The following is a 24825-nucleotide window of genomic DNA, read 5'->3' as shown; positions in this document are numbered from 1 at the left end:
CAATTTAAAATTAAAATTATACTTTTATATTACTTTAAAATGGAATTACAGTTTAATGTAAAGGTTAAACAATTCAATGCTTCAATTTTTTTTAATATAAAATAACAGCCTTTAAAGAATTTATTCATATCAGTTTAATTGTGTAATAATTTAACTGTAGTCGTTCCTCGCAATTGAAACTTTGGAAATAGAACAGCAAACTCTGCATTCTCTTTTATTTACTTTTTTTTTAATCATGGAACATCTTCCGTCTATTACTCTCTTTTTATAAAATATCTGTTTAACTATTAACTCGTGTTTTCTTTTTGTAATTTGTGTTTAAAAAAAGTGTCAAATTTTGTGGCATAAAATGCAAATTCAAATGCTAAATATTTTACAAAAAACTGAAAAAAATCAGCATTACTTTTGGTTGGTACCATTTAAAATAATCAAATGATTCAGATTCAATATTGCTTTGTTACAAATCATTTGAGAGTAAAATGAATAAACGTTCTTTTATTCTTTCTTCCGAAATGATAAATTTTCAAAATACCAAAACTAATATTAAAATTCTTACCAATCATATTCATTGAAGAAATATACGTATGTCCAAGTATAACCCACGTCAAACTCAGAAATCGAATTCCATGAACACTTAGGAGTTGACCCTCTGAAATATTTGTGCTTAGAATTTTTTCACCATTTTCAACAGCAGAAAAACAAAGTAAGATCCTTTTTGCAATAGATTGATCTAAAAAATAATTTAATAAAATAATCTGAAATATTATTATTATTGGTTGTGATTAAATTTTTAATGTGCATAACTAAAACACAGGGTAAAAACAAACTCGTAGTTAAAAAATTCTATTATAGTTTAATAATTCCGACAGTGACAAATAATACGTTTAATCACAACATATAAATTAACTAGCTTGATAAAATGTTTAAAAAAATGGAAAAAGAAGTGTTATTCCCAGTACACCGTAGGAAAAGAATTGGCTTTTAATTGACAGATATCTTAATATAATCTTAATATAATTTTTTAAAAATTTATTGTGAACAAATACAAACCGTTAAAGGAATTGACAGAGAGTTTATTATTGCGTAGATTCAATTGAAAATCTGATATAAATCAAACATTTTAATATTAACATCATTCGCCAAATTTCACCCATTTAGCTGCTTGAGTTTTTGAATTTTTCAGATTCACACATGCATGGATATATAGAAAGACTCTTCTCCCATTGACAAATTTCATCCAAACTTTATGACAAATCTACATTTTTAGATCAAAAACCAAATCCCAAATTTCATTTATTTAGCTTACACAGCATTTTTTCAACTATCGTATTCAAATGTACATAAATAGACATACAGATATAATCCCAAAAATGGATTTCTTGGAATTAGGAAGATTTAAAACATGAAGATGAATCAACATTTTGAGATAGAATATGCTTTGACAATTATAGTTTCTCTTGTAGTGATCGTAGCGCCATCTTTTATTCATGTCATTCTAAAGCGCTACCTATCTACTTTCCCTAATACAATCTATGTTAATACTTCTCCCGGGGGAATCCCCGTTCTGTGTATACGTGCGCTAAGTAGTGATGTTCCGATAGTTGTTAGTGTAATAAAGAGTCTATTTTTCTAATAGCAATGAAATGCTTTATACAACACTCTACATGAACATCACCACACTCTTTATATATATTTGGCGCATTAAAAATAAAGAGAGAAATTTAAACTCAAGTTAACAATTATCTCTATTCTCTTACATAAGTAACTATGTAAGAGAATAACTAAGTAACTATAAGTAACTTCTTTCATATTAACACTTATACAATATTAAAAAAAGCACATCTACATTTTTAATTTAATATTCCAATAGTTTATTTCTCTGGATATATCCATTCTAGCGCAAACAAATGCAAAACTCTAATCCTACCAGTATTCTTTTGAGTTCCAGATGATGTCACTCCCACTTCTGGATTTTGTACCAATAAAGCACCGTAAACCTCGTAGGTTTTAGGCGTGCAATTAATTGCTGCTGCTTCAGACACTTCAGAATCCTGGACATTTTTTTGTTCTGAATAAGATATGCTGCGAAACTGCCGTCTTCTCCAATTATTCTTTATTGTCACAGCGCTTCCTAACAAAACCAAAAGTACGAAACAAGACACAAAAACCCTGCAAATAGTATAATTAGGTAAATAAAAAAGACTTGACATTTAAAATTCAATTAAAATAAATTAAAAGGAACTTCGAAAAACTTTTAATAAGCATTTCAAACTTTCAGAAAATAACAAATAATTACAATACTCGAATGCGCACAAATGACATTAACTACACACACCTAGGTAACTGTGGTATTGGCTTATTTTCGTTACAAAGGACGTTAATCTAACTAAATTATGGCTAGATTAACCTCCTGCGACGTAACAAAATAAAAACTTTAGCTACAAAGGAGTAGCGCTGAATTTCAAAATTCCGCCAGAAATATTTTAGATGAAATTAGTGATTCTGGACTATAGTCAGTTCAAGTACTCCCTCGCTGTTTTACACTTTATCAATTCCAAACCAGTATGTATGGACGATGTTCCATGAAGTCAATTTCGAAGACAAGATCCTCCGATTTCGAAATTTAAATTCTTGAACATTCGAAATGGAATGATAACAGTCTATAAATGGCAGTTAGTATTCTTGTAAAAAGCAGAAGTAATGCCAAAGCGCATGAATTGGCTGTATAGCTCATTCCCCATATTCTGAATGGGATTGTATTTTGAGAACAGCAGTAAAAACATGAAATTTACAGACGCTTTGCAAATGAATATGATGTTAGATGAGAACAAAAGTGTAGGAGAATCATATTAGAATATGTGATAATTCTTTTAAATGATTGAAACAAGAATATTAATGAAGTGGAAATTCGTTTTAAAAACATAGAAAGTAGCTTTTTCAGCACAGCGTTTAAAAATAACCGCTCCTATTTTTTATCATAATAATACTCCTGGGAGAATTAATACTTATAAGAAAATACAAGTTCTGATATATTAACTATGAAATAAGAAAATTTGCTAACAATCGAACAAAGAATACTCTTTGAGCAAAACGATTCATGCTCATGAAAAATAATAAAAATTCCTTTATCAAAAAATAATTTACTTACACATATATTGTGCTCCCAATATCAAAATGTTTCTCTTTCAATTTACAAGTGACATCTTTTAAGGTTAAAACTGAGGTATGATTTTTCAACATCGGTAGGCGCTCTAAAAAAACATTTAGGCAATTGCATTAAAACAAACAAAATCTTAATCAAAATACCAAATCAAATATAAAGTGGTGATGCATTTTTTTTTTTATAAAATAAAATTGTTAACATACCCAAAAGACGGATGACATTTTTACCGGCGTGTTTGAGTCCAGCTTCTGAACAGGAATCAGGAACACAGATTCCAACTTGTAATGGCAGTTTGGAATACTAAAAAGAATAATGCACTAATACATAGAAAATTCCAAAAATCCGTAACAAAATATTTTAATTAAATGAATATTTATGCTGTCAAAAGCTAAATTTCTTTTAATGAAGAAAATCCAATCACAAATTTTCTATCACTTTCAAAGCATATGCAGTGCATAAAGCGTTTAACGAAAAAAAAAAAAAAAACTGAATGTTTTTTAAAAAGTTTTCACAGTTTTTAAATGTTTTTTTTATGTAAAATCACATATTATTAACAAATTTTCATCTTATGTGATTTTCTGAGAAATAGATTACATGGTAAAAAAAAAAAAAAGCAAAATTAGCAATATTTATTCCCTTAAATTTTATGCCTGCGCTTCATACGTGTATAAGTTAACAATATTTTTAGGTTTATAAGCTAAAATAAAGTCATTCATGGACATTATAATTCGACAAAATTATTGACAATCTACAAAAGGAGGAAAATGAATTAAAACTTCACTGATGTTGTGTGACATGTTTTCCCTGGCATGATTGCATATGATTTAAAAATTTAAAATTACTGACCAAAATGAAAGCAAAAATTTCAGCAATGGTAGAATTTCGATTATCTAATATCGTATTCACTCAAAACAAGAGAAATAATTATACAGAACTGAAATGTCAAATGAATGAGAAAAAATTGAAGAAGTCCATTAAGAGGGAAAGAAACTTCACAGATTATACGCAGATCAAATGATATACATACATTAGAGCAATTCATTATAGGTATATTTTCTTGAAAGTCAAAAAGATATGCCTATAATAAATTGCCCTAATTTTTCATAACAGAAATGTGAAAAAATACCAACCTTTCCACCTAAATTCAAGGTCCAAGTAGTAACACAATATTTCCCATGAAATCCACCATGTCCTTCATCGTCTTCAGGAGCAAATACAGAGTTACATTCATCAAAATGACCAGGCCATATCAGTCCACCACGCATAATACCACTGTCAGGCTTTCCATCTGAATCCAGCACTGTCAATAAATAATATTCGAAGATTTTTTTTAATGCAATTGTATTACAATTTTCAAAAACAAAATGAAATTCTTGCATATAAATTTTTGTGCCAAAATAGTCAAAGCCGAACAAACAATTAGTACTCTACTTGTAATGCATTTTAATACGATTGTACTCCGGTTAAGAATTTTTGAAGATCCTTCTATTATTAAATCACGCAGTACATCCAAATTATAGTGTAGTGATAGATAGGCAAGGAGAGAGTACAGTTGCCTTGTGCCATCTAGGTGGTTGTAAAAAAGTTAATGCATTTATACCATTTTTAAACGCCAAATATGAAAGGACGAAAAAATAATGCCATGCCTCGGCCACTCATTAAGTAACTGATGATAATTACGGACGAAAAAAGACATTATATTCCGGGTGCCGTTTATCTTCGTTACATCCACAAAGCATTTTATGTTAATATCCGTTTCGAGTTTAGAAACATAATGCGATTAGTGTTTCGGGGAGAGGGGATGGAAAATGTGCTGAGTATCTTAGCTAATAATTTATAAAGAATGAACTAGAGACCGAGAAACCAGAATTCAATGAAGTAATCTGAGAGGCAACTATTTCTCATGCAAAGATGGCGGAAACGAGCGGAAGTGGTCTCTCCGAAACTTTCTTGTATAATTCTCTAATAAATGAACTTGTATATTATCAGCAATGTGCCACTGACGAACTATATTGCAGAAAGAGCCAGTAAGCGTGCGATCTTTCATATTTAATTGCTGAGATGCGGTTTATGCGCATGCCCAGAACACCGGATGTGTATTTTGCAACCGATTGAAACCAAAATTTGGCATACAAAAACAATTGTAATATGTTCTAAATAAATCGAAATTCATATATTTAAGTTAGAGTGTTTTTGAATCAGCGTGTTTACGTGTTTCTGAAAGCACAAACCGTCAGATAGTCAATCCCTTGATGAATTTGGATCTAAATTTGATCGCTTTAGATCATAAATCTGTGTATAAAATTTTATCGTGCAGCTCCCTTCTTTCTGTAGTTACTGCACTAACATATATTCGGAAAACCGGACAGACAGACGTCCTTTGAATGAATTTCCTTCAAAATGTGATAGAAAGCTACAAATTTGGTTTAGTAAGATTATGTATGATATTTCATCCGTCTAGCTCAAAACGTTTTTGAGCTATTACGTTCACGGATAGTTATAAATCCAAAAATGAGTTTTTCAGGTCCAAGGAGATCTGAAACGAGGAGATTTGTCAAAATCTCTAATTCAAATTCTTTGATGAAATTTTCCGAATTCAAATTGTGACAATACTTTTTCTTTGTATAGTTCGTACATAAGAAAGTAAAATGCTCCACTGGACAATTGTCTTTGATGCAACAATTGTACAGAGGAGAGTCATCTAACCATCATTATCCAGAGAGTTATTGCTTTAAGTTAATTATTTTCATAATTACTAATACTGGATACTTTTTTAAATCAGTGCTACGGTTTGTCAATTAAGATTATGGAACTTTTACTGCAAAACAATAGTTATTGCACTATTGTTTTTAATTTCGCAATGCATAAAGCAAACTAAGAGATAACTTAATTACTCCGTATCAATAATATCGATAAGAATATGTCATTTCACAATAGCTTTATTTTTTTGTCGGAAATTAGATATAATCACTTTTTTCCCCCTTAGAAAAAGTAATAAGCGAGTCCATCAATAAAATTCAATGAATAAAAATTTAAATAAAGGGAAAAAACGAACTTTATGCAACGAAAGGAAAAATAATAGATTCTATACTTTCAAGAAAATAAGACATACATTTCTCATAATACAATTTCTTCAAAGAATTTTGAGAAATATTGAGAAGTATAATAGTGAGCATTAAGAAGAGTTTGCATTTTAGAATAACTAAAATTCTTATCTTTTTATTTATCATTATTAGTGTTTTCAGTTTTTCTTTTATTAACATTTTTAATAATATATTTTTACAAATATATATATATATATTAGAGTATATATATATATATATACTCTAAAACAGATAACGTATCTTAACAAAAATGGGGATTTTTATTTAAAATAATAATTATCTTGATAATATACCAATTTAATTAATGTAAATACACTACGGATATTAAAAACAATAATACATAAATGCGTTGGTACAGTATTCATACATAAGCATTACTTCTTATTTCTAATTTGTTAAAATTGTTAATTTTGCTTTAATAGAAATTAAGTATGGAATAAGATAAAATACAGAACTTTGAGAAAACCAAATTTATCTTGTAAAAAAAAAAGTATGTCTTAGTAAGTAATAACGCAGATAAATAACTAAAACACAAAAAAGCAAATGTGACATTCAAAAAAAAAGTTTTTAACTTACTCTGAAGAGCCCATGCAGAATCCAAATGATATAAAATTTGAACTAAATCATCACTGCATCTTTTATTGTTTTCATCTGAAGTAGTGGCGCTACCATATTCACTTTTCGTCAACAAATCAGAAATGGTCACATTTGTGGATAAACCGTTTGTATAGTAACTGTATGGTGGATATCTCAACAATGCAGCTGTCTCTGGCACAAAATTTGCTAGTAACCATTTTTCATTTAGTTCACTTAATTTTTCAAACACTTTTAATTGGTTATCATCTGCCGTACACAGACAGAGAAGAGTTACAAATAAAATATATGTAAACATAGTTTGCATGAGTTACTTTTTAAATTATTTCGAATAAAAATCATGGCATGTAACTCTGTCAAATGTAAAAAAGGAACGGAAACGCTTCGAGCTACTATTTATAAGAACAATGTTATCTGTTACAGGAAATTGATAAAATAATAAAAATTTTACCCCGATTGCTGGTTTTGTAATCATATTTTATCGGAAATCAATTCCCTCTAGACAAAAGCATGTCTTCGAATCATTTTCCGTCACAGAAAAAAAGATCTTTAGCCTCCAGATAACAATATAAAAAATTTCACACAATTCATAGGTGATTGTATTCTTTTCTTTTTTTTACACCTGACATTGAATTTTTTTTTTCTTTTTTCTCGGATGCTGATTTCTTGATCTTTATGTTTATAACCCACGTCATAATGTTCATTTTAGCGTTTAGAAGAATCGTATAGTTTGTTACCTTCTAGTTTTAGAAACAATACTTTAATATGCTACATAAAAAATAAGATTACTCAAATAATATTAATGATAATAATAACATAAACTTCAGTAAAAACTCAGTGCCGAACATAATTTCAATATGAAAAGATTTGAGAAGTAAAATTTGAGATGCCTTTCAAACTTATAAAGAAAAAATATGTATCCAGTGATTTTTTGAAATGTATATCATCATGTTTGAAAGTTTTTCCTGAATGAAACAGAATTTTATCGAAACAAGACATTGTAATTTTAATTTTTAAAACCAAAATTAAAAAATTTTTTGAAAAGAATATTTTATTTTGATTTAGTTTTAGAAACATTTAAATCTATATAAATATTTTAAAAATACAATTCAACTTAATGAACTCACAAAAAAGGATTATATATATATATATATTGTTACTTTGACATCTAATGCCTAATAACCTAAAATAAGCTAATCTAAAATTTGTAAACAAAAAAAAAATCGAAGTAATAACTAAGATTTTTTTCTATTATTCGTAAACGTATCTTGCTGCCATTTATAGGGGAAACAAAAATATTTTTATAATTTGAAAATTTTAATAAATAATTTTAAAATGCAATAAAATTTTGAAATTCTTACATGTTGTGTAAAAGATGGATAAATATTCAAAAGAATTATACTGAACATATAAAGGCAAGTCCAATACAATAAATTTTATAAACATGTCATAGATACTGGCTTATATTCATACAAGATTTTTAAAAAGATGTTTATTAGAGTATAGAATGCCTGAACTTTTATTACATTTGTTCAAGCAACTATTCTTCCACGAATAGGAAGATAATAAATAAATAAAAAAAAATCATATGATTCATGTATGGCAATTCTGGGAGGGATAAAAACCTTTTTCGTTGCTTATTTTTTACAAGCAGATAAAATAGTCTGAAAAGAAGATAGCAGATAAAAATCTTAACTCTGAATCCCATAATCTTTAGCAGATGATGAAGAATGCTTCAAATAAATAGATAGCACCTTTTAGCAACTAAAGACATTTAACTACCAACTTTCATGAAAATTAGTTGCATAATATCAACAAATATCAAATTTCTGAAGTTAGAATTTTAAGCTCAAATTGCAGAGATCTCCTTTTATTACAGTTTTTCCACACCATAATCTACATAAAAGTTCCCTATAAGAGAAAAAAATATCCCAACATGTATTCGCTATAAAAATGGATTATAATTTCTAAATATTTATATTAGAACAAATATCGCGTTTTCAAAACTTAAAAAATATAACATTATGCACTACATTAATCCCTACACTTTTAAAACCGAGTTTCTTCTTCAAAATAAAAAAATCAATACAAGAAAACTGCTTTTGAAAGAAGACGAAAGAAATTATTTTAAAATACTTCATATATATCATAATGTTATTTACTAGAAAACATTTAAAACAATTTGTAAGTGAAATAAGATAAAATGTTAAATTTTAAAAACAGAAGTACCCAGATATTTTTGTACTTACTCATTTTTGTAGAATTTCTACGAAGAGGCTGGACTACCTGTCCTTGAACTTCCATTATATAAAGAGTACTCTTCAATGTCCGTTTTTCAGTGAAGATTCAATCATAAGGGCAGTTAGGGGATCGACAGAAAAATTGTTTGGGCTCATTCTATTTTTAAAAAAAAATTGAAACTGCAAAATTTTGATTAGTTTGCAACTTTCAACAAAATAGCATGCATATTCGGGAATATATTAATTGTTTTAAATCCTAATTCATTTAATTTAATCCTATTTATTATTAGGATTATTAAATTAATCCTAGTTTATTTTTATCTTAAATTAGACCATATTACTTTATTCTAAAATTCTATCCTTCTCCTGATCCAAATTCTATATTTTCATTTAATTATTTCTAACACGAGCTCTAAAAAATTGCAAATTCTGGAATACTCAAGCTACAAACGAATTCTTAACACCTACAGCATAGTTTCCAAGATACCTAAAATTCCCTTTCCTGAACAGGCACGTGTCAAAGAATTTCCTATAAAAGTCTCTTAGTACCAGCGGTAAGGGAAAAATTTCTCACACTTTTATTTTGTGGTCCGATGAAATCTGATGCGCTTCATCGGTTCCTCCGCATGCACAAATCAGGCCTTCCCATGGTAAAATAAATTGAACTCGCTATTTAGCTTCTTTTTCTGGCACTCATCTATATATATATATATATATATATATATATATATATATATATATATCTATATATATATATATATATCTATATATATATATATCTATATATATATCTATATATATATATATATATATATATATCTATATATATATCTATATATATATCTATATATATATCTATATATATATATATCTATATATATATCTATATATATATCTATATATATATCTATATATATATATATCTATATATATATCTATATATATATCTATATATATATATATATATATATATATATATATATATAAATTTGCAACCAAATTTTATGAAACTTGAACACTTGGAATTCATAGATTTCTTCAAACATCGAATTTGAACTAAACCAGACCACCCCACTTCAATAACAGGATGTTCGATCTTCTTTTACAAGAATGATGAGTAATTCCTGTAGAAACACGGAAAAAAATTAGTGAATAGCCTTTCTTGGAATAGAAATCATCATTGCAACAAAATCATCATCCCATCTCATATGAGTAACTGATACATCTGCAGGATAAGCAAAGCATAAAGGTATCGGCATATTTTCAATCAGGCAATATGCTTCAAGTTAAATAATATTACAATTTCAATATGATATAAATAATATAGTAATTTTTACTGTTATTTAAAATCTATAATTTACTGCTATTCAAATGATTTACTTAATTTATAAACATGCAGGAATATTTGGCATATTTTGATTTAAAATTCAATTCAATATAACTATCCACCGATTCAAGTTCAAAAATTTCTAACAGGGAAAATCTCACATTTAGGGCCTCTTAGAAGGCAAATGAAAATAATCTCGCTGCAATATCGATATATTTCGAAATTTTAGTGGTGTTCGGTTGGAATTGTTATTTAAGTTGCACTATAAATTTGGCTTTAAAATCAGGAGAGAAGAAATATGCGATATTTCGGATATGCACAATCAAAAATTATTTCAAATATTCATTTTTTTTCGAATATTCAAAGTATTGAATCCAAAATTTAATAAAATGCTACGTTGGTATATTGCCATACATTCTGTAAACGTTGAATAATTTGGTTCAAAACTCTGCATTTTTTTTTTTTTTTTAAAGCGAGTATAAAATTGATATTTTTTAAATAATATTTTCGCGAAAATGTATGCTACTTTTACGAAAACTTATTCAAGTATTGCACTCAGCAGATAAAATAGCCGAACTCAGCTTATTATTTAATTTCCTAATCAGAATAAAAATCAAATACCAGTAAGCAACTTTTTGTGCAGAAAATTATCATTCACTATATTGAACAGTCAAGTTCTTTTCAAATTAACGAATTAATCTGGAAAGAATTCTACTTTAATTTATTATTTTATTTTAATTTAAAATTGATTAATATTCGTTTAGTTTTAATATTTCACAAATCTAATCGCCAGCAAAATAAAAAGAGTTTCATATGCACTTACTTTCATTTTATTCATTGAATTATATGTTAAAATTGATATATATAATTTAAGAAAGATACAACAAAATTTCATTTGCAGAATTTCTTTTAACTGCAAGATTATGTCGTTTTTAGCACACATGTACATATAAAAACATCTGCAGGTTTCATACTATGAAAATTATTTTCAGATTTATTAATTTACCAGAAAAACACAAGTTATTAATTTGATATCAAAATGTGACATAACAATGGGACGTGGAATCCATAAATAAGCATTCAATAGACTCTCATTTCAGTCAAAACATGGTATTTCCAAACAGAAGCTGCCATCTATTAAACACAAGTGTAAACTCCATGAAGTGAAGAAAACTGAAGGTTAAATATTCAATATGAATTATTACTTACATTTTTTATTTAAAATTTATCATTTGATGCATTGCATTTCATATTTAACTGAGCAATAAAGTAATAAAAAAAATCAGAAAATAGCTTCAACTTCTTTGTTAAACAACACTAATTATATGGTTAATAAACAATCATTAAATAAAAAAAATTAAAACATGCCTATATATGGAATAAAAATAGATAAACAATTAGTTTAATTTAAGGAAAATTATAATTTCAAAATTCCTTTATAACCTTTTTTTTTATAAAATTTCAAGCTACAAAATTAATATGTTTTTGCAAATTCAATAAAAAAATGAATTTTACATAGAATGACAAATCAAACAACTGCAAAGATTGTACTATCATAATATATTATTGTAAAAATTATATATATTATTGATATATAGACAGATAGACACATACATTCATTGTTATCATAAAAGGGACTAGAGTTAAACAAGAGTTATAAACAAAAAAATTACCTGAATAATAAAAACTGATTTGATATATTTGACCAATGAATTAAAACCACCAAATCAAGAAAATATTTAATGTTTTAAATTTATTTTATTATGAAATTGAAATAAGAACTACATAATTTGTCTGTTCTTTTAAAAAATCATCAAAATCTTCAATTTTTTAAATGAAATCTGAACATATACATTAAAAAGGACATTTTTTCTAATGGCATGTTTATTTCATTTAAAGTATCATAAGAAAAATTTCAAAAAGTTTGTAAAATGATATGAAAAGGAAAGGGCATTCAATTCTGTCTCCAGTATTAAAAAATGTTGAATACTAACAGCTATATAATCTAGATACAATTCTTAGAGTTGAATCAGAAATACATTTCAAAAGTTCATTCTTTTGTCCTCAATGTCAAAAAATTCTCCTGAATTATTTCACTATTAACAGCAAATTGCTCACCACTGCTTCAATGTCTGCAAAAATATTTTTCTCTTCATGAATTGAATACAAGTCAAGAAAGAAATACAGAAGACAGAATCTTTTATTTAGCAATGCTTCACACTCATCTTTTCCACAACTGGAAAAGGTAAATGTGTCTAGATCTTTGCAATACATTCGAGAAAGATCATATTGATATAAAATTAACTCAGAAAATTAACTTTGTTTAAAAGTAGAATTCAAAATCTTAAGATATATATTAGGAAAGTTTTGCAATCACTCACTTTTTTACACTCATCATTAGAAGTTACAGTGCACTGATATTTTTAATAGTTGATTTTAATGAATGAAACAAAGCAGTATTACAAAGTGATAAACTAGGGTTAAGCTAGATTTAAAATATTTGTACTGTACAGTTTTAATACACGAAAAATAACAATATCTTCATTAGCTTTAAAATTACTCCTTAGACGTTTTTATATGCTTAATTACTTCAAATTATTGCTTACATAACAATATGATAAATTAATTTAGTTCCGATGTTTACACTGTAACAAGAAATAAAAAATATCATACTTTAAATTTCTTTCAAACAATAAAAATAATGGCAGTTTTATCAGTAATATAAGATGTTTATTTATAAAAGAAATTATTTTTTTAATATATAAAAAAACATCCTCTTAATACAAATAAAAGCTGTTGTAACTAATTATGTATACATTTCGCATGTCTTCCTCTATAAATGGTTTGAATTTATTTATATGCATATTTATTGTTTAAGAGAAAGAATACTGACAATGCTTCAAAATGTAATTGTAAATAAATATTCAATTACTTAAAATTGGAGATAAATTTGGATGATTTTTGGTATTAACTGCAAAGTAAATTATCCACAAGAAATGTTTTCATACCTTCTTGAAAAAATCAAAACTTTACTTTTTCATTTATTTCATTCATATTTTTTGCAATTTTTACTGTTCCTTCAAAATTAAACATATAATTGAACAAATGTATATGATTTTGAAATAAATAAATTAGGCACTTTATTGCTAGACAAAAATGAAACTTTGGTCCACTTTATCTTCACTTTTTGATATCTCTAATTTTTTTAATTATTGTTACACTTTTGTTTGTTGTTGTTTCTGTATAATTTATTTCCCTTCTTTTAATAAATTTTTAATTGATTTTATATACAATTTTAACATTATTATTATTAATTTTTAACTGAAGAAAACAAGAATACATAGATGAATTGTTTTCAGGACACATTAGCAGAATTCACTAAGAAAATTTGAAAGACAGATGATTAATAATTTATGTTAGGAACAACTATCAGTATGATTTATTTTTATACCTTTCAGTAATGAAAATTTAACTATTTAATTAACTGTCTTATAATATTCATTAAATTTATTTATACATCAGTATTTGTTCATAAAATTATGCTTATTCCAATGCTTAAATAACAAATAATAATAATTCATAAAATTAACTAATAGAATTTTTAAAAATTATTTGGATCAATTGATTCTCATTTCAACTAAAAAGCACTTATGATGATAAAAGAATTTTTTTTGTACTATAACATTTTATACAAAAGTAGATTTTACATTTAAAATATTTTGATTCTGAGAAACAGGATCCAGTTTGTTATAAAGACAATATTTTGCAGCTAAATATAGGTATTGATATTCTTTTGAAAAGGAACTTAATATCCTTTGGCAATATCTGTCTAAGCGTATTACTTAAAAATTTAAAAAAAGCAATTAAAGTCGTTTGAAGAACATTTAGTTATCCATAATTTTTTTTATTGTTTGGGGAATATTAAAGCGCTGTGAATTTGGAGTTGAAAAGAGCATCAGGATAATTTCAGAACTTCAAAACAAGAGATATCCTCATTTCAGAATGCATTGGATAAGAAATCAGAAATTTTGATGAAATCAAAATTTTTGATGAGGTTACAAACTTCATAGAAAGAGGTAACTTACTGAAGTAATAAAAGTTACTTATAATAATTATATTTTTAAATGTAAGGTTGGGAAAAAAATAAATTATGTAAAATATCGAGTTAGAAATCATAAAACTGTTTCAGTTTTTTAAAATTTATATGAATGTATTATGTTTATGACTAAAAGTATCTTTCGACATTAAAAGTATGATACAGTTTAAAAAAAGAACAAAGATAAGTAATGAGTTCATATTACACTATGAATGAGATTTAAAAGAGAGAAAAAAAAAGAATAGAAATGCTTTGTCACACAAAAATCTTTATTTGAAAGTAAGGTAAGAGAGTTACAATTTTCCAAGCTGAAAAAATTATATATATAACATTTTAATTTAAAATACAGGACAAATCTATCAAAGAATAGAAAAAAATTAAATATAATAGATAAGAAAAGATTGGAAATATGGATTAAACTCTTGTGTTTAATCTTAAAATAATTAATCAAACACATAAAAATACATGCAGAATCTAAAATGCCATTTATTTAAGTAAATTTTAATGAAATTATAGTTAAAGATAAAACCATAGTAACAAAAATTTTAGAGTTATTTTTTAAATTCAACACACAGGTGGTAAAAATATTTTAAAATCCAATGAGATGATTTAAAAACAATATAAAGAAGTCCAGAAAGGCAATTTTCAATTTAAAATATTTTCAGAACATTGAAGAATATTAAAATAAAATTTCACAATCTCAATTTAATCTTTATGTCACACCTATATTAATCCACATTCTTAAAATAAAATAACTGGTTAACTTAAAACACAAAGACAACATAAAATACAAAAAGATACTTTTGTAATGCTAAAATAAAATAAAAATTTTATTGGTTTCTTTCTTCTTCATATTATTTGAGAGTTATGTAGCATTGTATAAAGATAACCTTCTTAAACCTCCATATTAGTAATTCTGCAAAAATTAAAATAAAGTAATAAATATAGAAATTGTTATCCTGAAATCAATTAAACGCCTTAAAATATAATCATGAAAAAGTATACACATAATAATATTGATACAGTATATTTTTTCCCTTCAGTTCAATATATATCTATGATATATAAAAATAAAAGATATGACTATTATCTTAATCTCTAAAAGATATATATACTATATAAATAGCTTTTTTTAAAAGCCTTTCTTTTGTAATTGCCTTCAATGGAACCTTCATAAAGGCAGAAAAACTAATATCATGAACATAAAATAAATTTCTCGATTTGTCTCATGTCATTTACAATCTCATCTGAAGAAACAAATTTTAACTCATCATCATTTATGCTTGTCTTGGTAAATAATAATGAATTCCATCCTGCATCTTTAGCTGCTAAATAGTCTAATTTCACATTATCTCCAATATGCAAAGCTTGTGTTGCAGTGCAGTTACTTTGAAATAATGCAAGGTCAAATATCTTTTTGCTAGGTTTTGCTGCTTGAACAACATATGATGCCAAAACAAAATCAAAATATGACTTTAAACCATTGGATTTCAAAACACAATCTAACCGCTCATCAAAATTTGAAATAACTCCCAGAATTATCTGCTTTTCCTTCAAATTTTTCAAAAGATTTTCTGCACCAGATTCTACTTTCCAACATTCATCACTTTTATACAAATCATACAAATGACTAGAAATGGAATCTAATTGAACTGATGAAAGTTCAGTTGTACCATTAAAAAATGTTTTTCGAACAAGTTCTTTCCACCATTCTTTAGAAGACAACCCAGTATTTTTACCATAATTTGGATGGTTTAAATTCATTACCTTCCAAAGATGACGAAAAGATTTTGATATTTGCTCAGGATCTCTATCCACATCATACATTTTTCCAATCTTTGCATACTGCTCTCCAACAGAGGCTTGAAACCTCAGAAGAGTGTTTGTGACATCAAATGTGCAAAGTTTAAAGCGAGGATTAATTATCGACATCTTTATATATCATAGAATCCTGAAATGAAAACAAGTATTCTCCTATCATACATTCAAATTTCACTTCATAAAACAACTAAAATCATTTCAATATTATTTAAGATTAATTAATTCAAAAATAAGAAAAATATCCAGAAAAATAGTCTTAAAAAAACTCAATAATTCTCAAAACTATTTTTTAATTAGCTTAGTAACAAAAAGTTCAGCAAGATTCAATTCAAGTAACAGTAAATAAATCAGAATATATAAAGATCGTACATGGATTAGCAGCAAAATAGAACAGTAATGAAAGAAAAAATTAGAGAATTATAATTTGATAGAACTTGATAGTAAGTAGAAAATAAAAGTGAATAAATCTTAATTGAATGTCCTAGTATACATTTAAAAATATATAACAGTTACAAAAAAAATTCCATTAAATTAAGTACCTTTCATTTTATATACAAATCATAATATCAATAAAAAGTATTGAAAATAAAGTATGTAAAAATATGTTAGCCTTTTTTAGCAAAATAAAATCAGATCCAGAGCTACTTATTTAACTAGACATAATGATGTGCATTTGCCATTATGCCCACGAAAGTTGACACAGATTATATACTTACATATACAAAGACTGTAAAGCATGTAAAATACAATATTTTCCTAATTACAAATACATTTTTCAATAATATAACTTCGGAACTTTTTGCTTTGATTTTACTTAATTTTTACTGTAATTATTTTTAAGTATAGAAAGATAATTACCATTAATTTGAAATTCATACATTCAGTTCTGCAATAGTTTAATTTCTAACGACCATGTTCAAAAAAAGAATTGAAGAATGAATCTAAATATTTCATAACTATTTGATTTAACTATCAAATATTGGTGCAAATATTTAAGATTAGCATATAGAATATTTCTACATAACTATAATTTCATGATTAAAAGAATTACTTCAATGAGGATTATTATTCAGAAAGTGCTTTACTTAATCAAGCAATCATTTAACAAGGTTTCACCATTTCTAAATACAGTTCAGCTATTAATCAGTTCATGTACGAAAAATAATTTAACGATTTATAACTGTAATTCAGCATTGCAAATTAAAAGATAATCCTAAAACGTCACCCTCTACGAAAAATATTTAATTACCTCTCTAAAATTTAAAATAATCCTCAAGCAATAATTTAATCCACAATAATAATAAATTAATCCACAAGCAAATTAAGTTATGTCCAAGAAACTAAGCGATGCTGCAATTTATCTTTTTTTTTTTTTTTTACAGATGATAAAATAATCACGCTACCATCTGTACATGTTGCAAAAAATTAAGTTTCCCAGCAAAATAAATAAACAAAAATCTTGATGTTTATAGGTCGAAACGAAAACCGAAATATTACTCAATTCCTTTCTTTTCCTTTTTGTCTCTGTTTGCAATATTTCTTATTGTGGCTGAAAAAGTAGTTTCAATCCACTGATCTCCGAGACTTTTAATTAAAAAATTCAGAGTTAATGGTGTAATTCCTAAGTAAATTTATATTTAAAAATGTAAATATTTGTAAAGAAGTTTCTTTTTATCAGAGGTAAAATGAACATCTACATTTAATTTTGAATAAGCACTTTTATCTATTAATTATTATTAATTCGAGTGAAAATTGATCTTGAAATTAAAATGTGGAGCGAATTGCTGTCATAGTTCAGATGACACATCTAAGCATTTTATTGATATATTAATATAAAAACTATATCTTAAATTATAAAACTTTAAAAGAATATTTTTTTCTGTATGCATAATTTTTTTTTTAGATTTAGTTATGAATAATAAATTTGAATTTATCAAGTAATAAAATAAAGTGTTCGGTGAAGCACGGGTAGATTTTATTATTTTGCTTAGACAGATGCAATTTTGAGAATTAACATGCCCAAAATCTCCTCATTTGGGTTAATATTATATCATGTTCAGACGAACTGAAAATTTTCAACACATTGCAAGGATATTTTTTTCAGAAATTTATTTTTAACTGAAGATAGCAGGTAGCATCCGCAGGTGACAGTGTGTAGTGTAAATACACACTTTCGGAACGATGATTGAACTCAAGGTAGGAATTACTGCAATCAAAAATCAGTCTCAAACGCAATCACAAGCCGCAGATGCAATGAGGTGCAAGTACAAGATAGGAAGTGCAGTAATAATCCGTAGACTGTGTTCAGACTAAAGATAAGAAATAATGCAATCACTAGCCACTAGAGATGCATAATCTACGATTTTTTGAATAACAAATAATTTTGCTATTGTTATTTTTAAATATTGGTTCCAAATATCTGTCATTTCAATCATATTAATTAAAAATTGATTAGTATTAAAAAAAATTTTATAAATTGTAATTAATAGTTGATTTACTAATTTCAGTAACGTGTGATTGAATTAATTCATCTATTTCAGCTTACTTCTTAAATTTGCTATTTCCAAAACTATTTAATTTCTTTATTGGAGTAAACCCTTTTCTGAAAAATTTGAATTAAATATATATGTCATTTCTTTAAAATGTTTACTTTAGTTCTATATTCTACCAATAGATGGCGCTAGTAGCAAACAGAATATATGCAATCACAGTAGCAATTAAAAATGATCTTTATGGAATAGTGCATCGTGAAATGCGAATATCGGAAAGTCAAGGTCACTCCCATGAAGTGGAGCGGTAACTTCGCATTTTGCAGTGAAACCTCACACTTTCCAGTGAAGTCACCGCTCCGATATGTTTCAGTGATATGCAATTCAATGATACGATAATTCCAAGAATAACCGGTCCGTTCACTTCAGTGGGTAACGGACTTTCCCTATGCATGATTGAACTCTTGTTCGAGGGCTTCCATTGGACAGATCGTATCTATGTTACTTTCTATCGTGATCCAAGAATGTAATCTGAATATCGCCAGCAAGATCGTATCACGGATTTGAATCACAGCCCTCTCACTGGTATTTGACTTTTTGATATTGGTTACGTAAAAACCGCTCGTAAAATATTCATCCCTAAATTCAACTGAACTCGGCACTAGCTCTGATCTAATCACCAAACGCAGACATAACTCAGTCTCCCCTCAATAACATCTACTTCAGTGATGACTTAGCTTCCTGGATGCCATACCAGTGCAAGAGAAAAATTTTTATTTTTCTATTCAAATTAAAGCTATTTCCTAATCGAGACTCGCAAAAAATCTTTAAAAAGTTGCAAAAAGTGTGTTTTTATGAAAATTTAACGTCCTTGTGGCGCCACAAGATGTTCTCTAATGTCTTTTGGTATAAATAAGATAAATAAAAATCATCTTTTCCACGCTATTACAAATTAAAAATCAAAAGTTCGTTTTTTCGTTCCACCCTACAGTACAGTAGCAAGTACGTACTTGTCGAGAACAAGATCTTGTTTATACGCTGAAAGAACAGACAATAGCAATCTAATTTCTGCTGATGTGCGACTTACTGATATTTATGATTGGCCGAGTTTAATCCACCTTTATTTAAACGTTAATAAAGCCATTGACTTAAAATGTCATTCAACTAATTAGTTCCTTCATAAAGCAAAATTTTACTTAGAAGTGTTAGAATCGAATTTCAATCACAATAAAAATTTCATGATATAAAATTAGCTTGGGAGGGATAAACCACTGGCTGATTCTGAAAAATTTTGAGGTAATGAAGTCCCGAAATTTTTAAAAATATATTAATTGGAATTTGGAAACTAGTTTTAATCCAATGATCAGTCAGATTCAAGTTTAGTTAATTCTTTGGAATCCAAGTGAAATTAAAATTAATGCATTTATTTTGCTTTTAGCACTCGGATTTATTTAATATATCGCTCATAGTGGATTGCTTAAAACTACCCGAAAAGATCCAAAATTGATTATATCTCAAAATACGAATTTTGGAATGAAATTTGATTCACATAAAAAAACACTGGATCGAATGATCAAAATACCGGATTTTCGGAATGAAAAAATTCCGAAATTCTAATTCTGTGAAAGAATTTTTCTATCTAAATAAACTTATAGCAGATTGGCAGCAATAAAATTGAAGAATCGTTGTATTTTTATTTTAAGACATTTGTATTGTTAAGTGTGTAGTTTATGCTTAAACATAACTGATTAATATAGAACGTTTTACTTCTCCAGCTTCGCTTGCATTTTTCTTACGGACCGTGTTTTTCGACAATTGATTTAGAAATAGTTTGTTACAGTTAAGACGATGAGAAACTCAATTAAAATATGCTTTCTAAAACAAGTTAATTGCTTGTAATGAATTGGACATTTTTTAAGAAGCTAATGCCTACATTGAATACGGAGATCATAAAAACCGAAACTCCATAAACTTGTCTTGAGTAATTTCCATCGATATCAATTTTCAGTCGATGCAATAGCAACGAATTTACAAGGATTTTTTGCAATTATAATTTGATAATTTTTTTGAGAAATGTACACACATTAAATTTAACACTTGAGTAATTGGGGATTTCCGAGATTTATAGAGTACCTAGAATGTGATTATACTTATCAGCATTGTTAAATTCTCAGAAGTATCTTTAAATTTGACAATTTCAAAACTTGATACTCTTGCTGGTTAGAGATATTCATGACCGAATAAAAAGTCTTCCTAAAATATATTGTAAAGATTATTTCTTGCTCAGATTAGTAGAGGGTATTACATTCGTTCGAAATACTTATGTACAAAACATTTTTAGTTTAAGAATAGGTCTTCAAAACCTAAATATTTTTAAAATATAATAAATAAATTTACACGCGAAATTTGGTTCACAAGCTAATTTCAGATTTGGATGCAATTAAAATATATTGTCAGCACGTTAAAATCTTTAGTTCGAACTTTGTTTCCGTAATGACTTTATACTTAGCCGGCAAAGAATAGCGATCTTACCATTAATATAAATTAACAAAAGACAAATTTCATTAAACAAAATTTTATTACACACAGTCGAAAGCATTTACAGTCGGTCTTCTGTACTTTAGAATTATCTTAGAAAAATTACGTAGTATACAAGTATAAAGGATAATTAGAAATTGCATACAACCAATTGTAATCATAAAACTGAGATTACACACACATTTACAGATATATGCGCAAGAAAATATTTAGGAACGAAAATACACAAATAAAGCCTAAATTTCAATTTCATAAGATTTGATACATCTCATTTTAAATGGCGCCATTTACAACACTGTACGCGCACAAGAACTGGAGACACACTGTACGCGCACAAGAACTGGAGACACACTGTACGCGCACAAGAACTGGAGACACACTGTACGCGCACAAGAACTGGAGACACACTGTACGCGCACAAGAACTGGAGACACTTTACACACACATGAAACATATGCCATAAGAATAAATACAAAGGCTAAGTGAGAGAGTTCCCGATATTTTTTTTTACTTTTATAGCTGATTAGGGCATTTCCTAATTGAATAGATTATTTGATTCGTTTTTTTTTCTTTAGATATTTATATACAATTCAGTTACAATATTACACTTACTATATGAAAAGCTAGTAAGTTTGAAATTTGAAGCAATCTAAACAAAATAGAATTGTGATGGTTTAAATTTCAATATATCATCTATGACGAATTAGACTAAAGTAGTAGATAGAAGAGTTTAAAGTAATCACGTAATTGCTTTCATGCATGAATGCAAAGAGAAATTGAAGCGTTTTACGAAAAGAGAAAACTAGATAAGCCCCAAATAGATATTAAGATAAAAACATGGTATATAGAACTGAAGTTAGTAAACCATTGCTGCAATTGGAGACTGGCTAGAATTTCAGATTCTCGACCACTGGAGTCCTACAATGTTTTTTTGCAATCTAGTCAGCACAAGCGTATGCAGAGAAAACTGTGCGAAAAAATTTAGTCTTTAGGATTCCACTGATAATGTTACGAGGACATTGAATCTCGTGCATGCTTTAGGCTTAAATACAATTTATTCAAATATAGAAAGACTTGCTGAGATCAACTAATATTGGTTGTTAATTAGTTGGGTTGCCTTTTACGGAACTTCTTACTTGTTAAGACAGAAAGGAATTACAAGTCATTTAAAATAGTATTCAGATGGCAAAGAATCAAGTTTAAAACTGGCTTATAAAATTGCTTATGAACAAATCTAATCCGATATACAAATCTGTATAAAGAGCCTTAGAAATGGCATCTAATTCACCGAGAGATTTATGGACGAGAGCAAATGGAGACTGAGAAAGCCAGTTTCTTCACCTGTGGTCTTATGAAAGAAGAATCAAAGATCGGATTCTCTGTTTAAATATTTAGAAGGATTTGCCAAACCTCAAATATACAATAATTATCTCCATTACGAAACGGAATAAATCAGATTTCTAAGAGAGACTGTTCGAGTCTATCCAATGAGACAATTCTGGAGACGGATCACTTTCGACTTGGATTTCAGGCAGTTTTTGGATCAAAATGGCATTTGAGTTTTTTTTTTTATTTAGATGCTAAATACGATCATTAATAACCCAAAAAGGCACCTTGGCTGAATCAGTTAAGAGATTTCGCTAGAAAATATTTTTCTAACAGAAAGTAAAGCATTGTTTTAGCTGGGATTTATCAGTCTCGAGATAAATTTCTGAAGATCAAAATTAAGTAGCTTACCAGAAGGCAGTAAAAGTTTTCTACGAAGTCTCTTTTCACTCAGTCAAATTGAATTCCTAAATATTTAAGACAGAATAGGTTCAAAGAATTGATCAATATATGCCCATAATCATGGCTCTTATTGCTGAAGTCAAACAAGCCATTAACTTCTAGAATTTTCATTTGATATTTAAGTATAGTATACTTTTAAAGTTGAAATATTAAACTAGAAACTCAAAAGCAAGTACTGAAAGAATATATATTTTTAAAAAAGATGCAATTCCCTCCCACTTTCCCACAACAAATGACAATATGGTATCCAACATTAAAAAAATTGCGATAATACAGACAATTGGAAAGTAGCTGCCTTGGATATTGAAAAAAAAAAAATCACAGATGCAAGCCAATTGGAATACTTTTCATGCTAACCTTTTATTTTAACCTTCGCACTGCCTAGTAGTTAATCGGATGCACATTAAAATTGGCATGCAATCACATTGGTGACCAGAGACGTTATAGGACGTCAGAAAACCGAATATTGAATGCCTATTACAGAGTTGTTAGGCAGAATGCGAGTTGTCAGTTTGTGAATTGATGTCAAATGCACATTCTGTTTGCATATTCCAAGTAAGTTATATTCCACATATTTTAGGAATACTGGATGACATGGATTCAACATAAATCCTCAAGTACATATAAACAATTCTGAAGCCATTTTAAATTACTGGTTACTTACCGATTCCATACTCAATCGGAGAAGCTTTATCCAGACAGAATTAACCATCGAATAGGGAAGTGGAATAGATTTTCCTTTTTAGGGATTGCTGTCCAAGTCTCCAAAGATAAGTTTAAGTGCCATGAATCGTATTATGTTATTTGTTTCGTGAATTGCATTGTTGATAAAAAAAATTAAATTGCAATCTCAATTTTTTTTAAAAAGAAAGTTCTCACAAAATTTTGCTATAATTTATCTGAATGACCTCGTAATATCCATTAGTGATTCAAAAGTTCATAGTTTTAATAATAGAATTCCGATTCAGACGGCATGGTTATACAAAAATGAATTAAACGAAGAATCCCTTAACATTTCTTTCCGTTTTCATCCAAAAATAACCAACTTCATATGCCATATTTTCAACACAAGGAAAGAGTCGGCCAATATCTCAAAGCATCATAATATAATGATTAAGTCATGGTTATTGGAGTCAAGATCACAATACAAACTTATGTAAACGACTCGGCAAGACCAAACCCGTCTTGAAATGGAAAATCCAATAGTCGTCCAATCCATTAACTATATTACTGAAAATTAGTAAACAGTTTCTACCTAAAATCCTCTAGTAAACTCGATTTTATCAGTCACAGAATGTGTTTACAAGTAGCAGGATGTAAGCAACCAATCACCCGAGTGTCCATATAGATGGAAAAGATTCAATTGAGACATTATCTATACCACCAACGAATCAGTCATTTTTACATGATTATCAAGTGGGTCATCTCCATAAGGCAGGCGAAATTAATAAAACCGGATGGTTTCCCATGGCTTACAGGTATAATATTGAACCTAGCAGAGAGAAATGGCAGAAAATTCAGCAATTCAAGCGCTTGTAGGGCAACATCCGCGATTAGATTATAGACAGCACCATTTCATTTATAGGTTGACTAATCTCAAGACATGGAAAATAGACTGTTGACATAGTCTACATAATAAAAAGCTGCAAATTGGACAGAAAACTC

General features: G+C 27.7%; 2 protein-coding genes across 6 annotated transcripts in view; both read right to left on the bottom strand.

Moving 5' to 3' along the window:
* LOC129981644 (nose resistant to fluoxetine protein 6-like) overlaps positions 1 to 7245 on the bottom strand; it is a 35927-nt gene extending 28682 nt beyond the window's left edge. The window contains exons 1-6 of the mRNA XM_056092570.1: positions 6844 to 7245; positions 4294 to 4463; positions 3367 to 3463; positions 3149 to 3251; positions 1928 to 2169; positions 557 to 730 (exon numbers count right to left, since the gene is read on the bottom strand). Coding sequence (XP_055948545.1) covers positions 557 to 730; positions 1928 to 2169; positions 3149 to 3251; positions 3367 to 3463; positions 4294 to 4463; positions 6844 to 7168 — 1111 coding nt within the window. The 5' untranslated portion in view covers positions 7169 to 7245. The remainder of the gene's footprint in view (positions 1 to 556; positions 731 to 1927; positions 2170 to 3148; positions 3252 to 3366; positions 3464 to 4293; positions 4464 to 6843) is intronic.
* Positions 7246 to 8915: 1670 nt separating this feature from the next.
* The window catches only part of LOC129981643 (rhythmically expressed gene 2 protein-like), a 37170-nt gene continuing 21260 nt past the window's right edge, over positions 8916 to 24825 (bottom strand). The window contains exons 1-2 of one of the 5 annotated variants that reach the window (XM_056092569.1): positions 17595 to 17801; positions 15469 to 16475 (exon numbers count right to left, since the gene is read on the bottom strand). In XM_056092569.1, the coding sequence (XP_055948544.1) occupies positions 15719 to 16456 (738 nt within the window). In that variant the 5' untranslated portion in view covers positions 16457 to 16475; positions 17595 to 17801 and the 3' untranslated portion in view covers positions 15469 to 15718. The other 4 variants (XM_056092568.1, XR_008785335.1, XR_008785336.1 and 1 more) reach the window with 4 other exon arrangements.

Source organism: Argiope bruennichi, chromosome 8 (genome assembly GCF_947563725.1).
Source record: "Argiope bruennichi chromosome 8, qqArgBrue1.1, whole genome shotgun sequence".
NCBI classification, from domain to species: domain Eukaryota; kingdom Metazoa; phylum Arthropoda; class Arachnida; order Araneae; family Araneidae; genus Argiope; species Argiope bruennichi.
The sequence above is the reverse complement of the archived record's forward strand: the minus strand, read 5'-3'. Positions and strand labels throughout refer to the sequence as shown.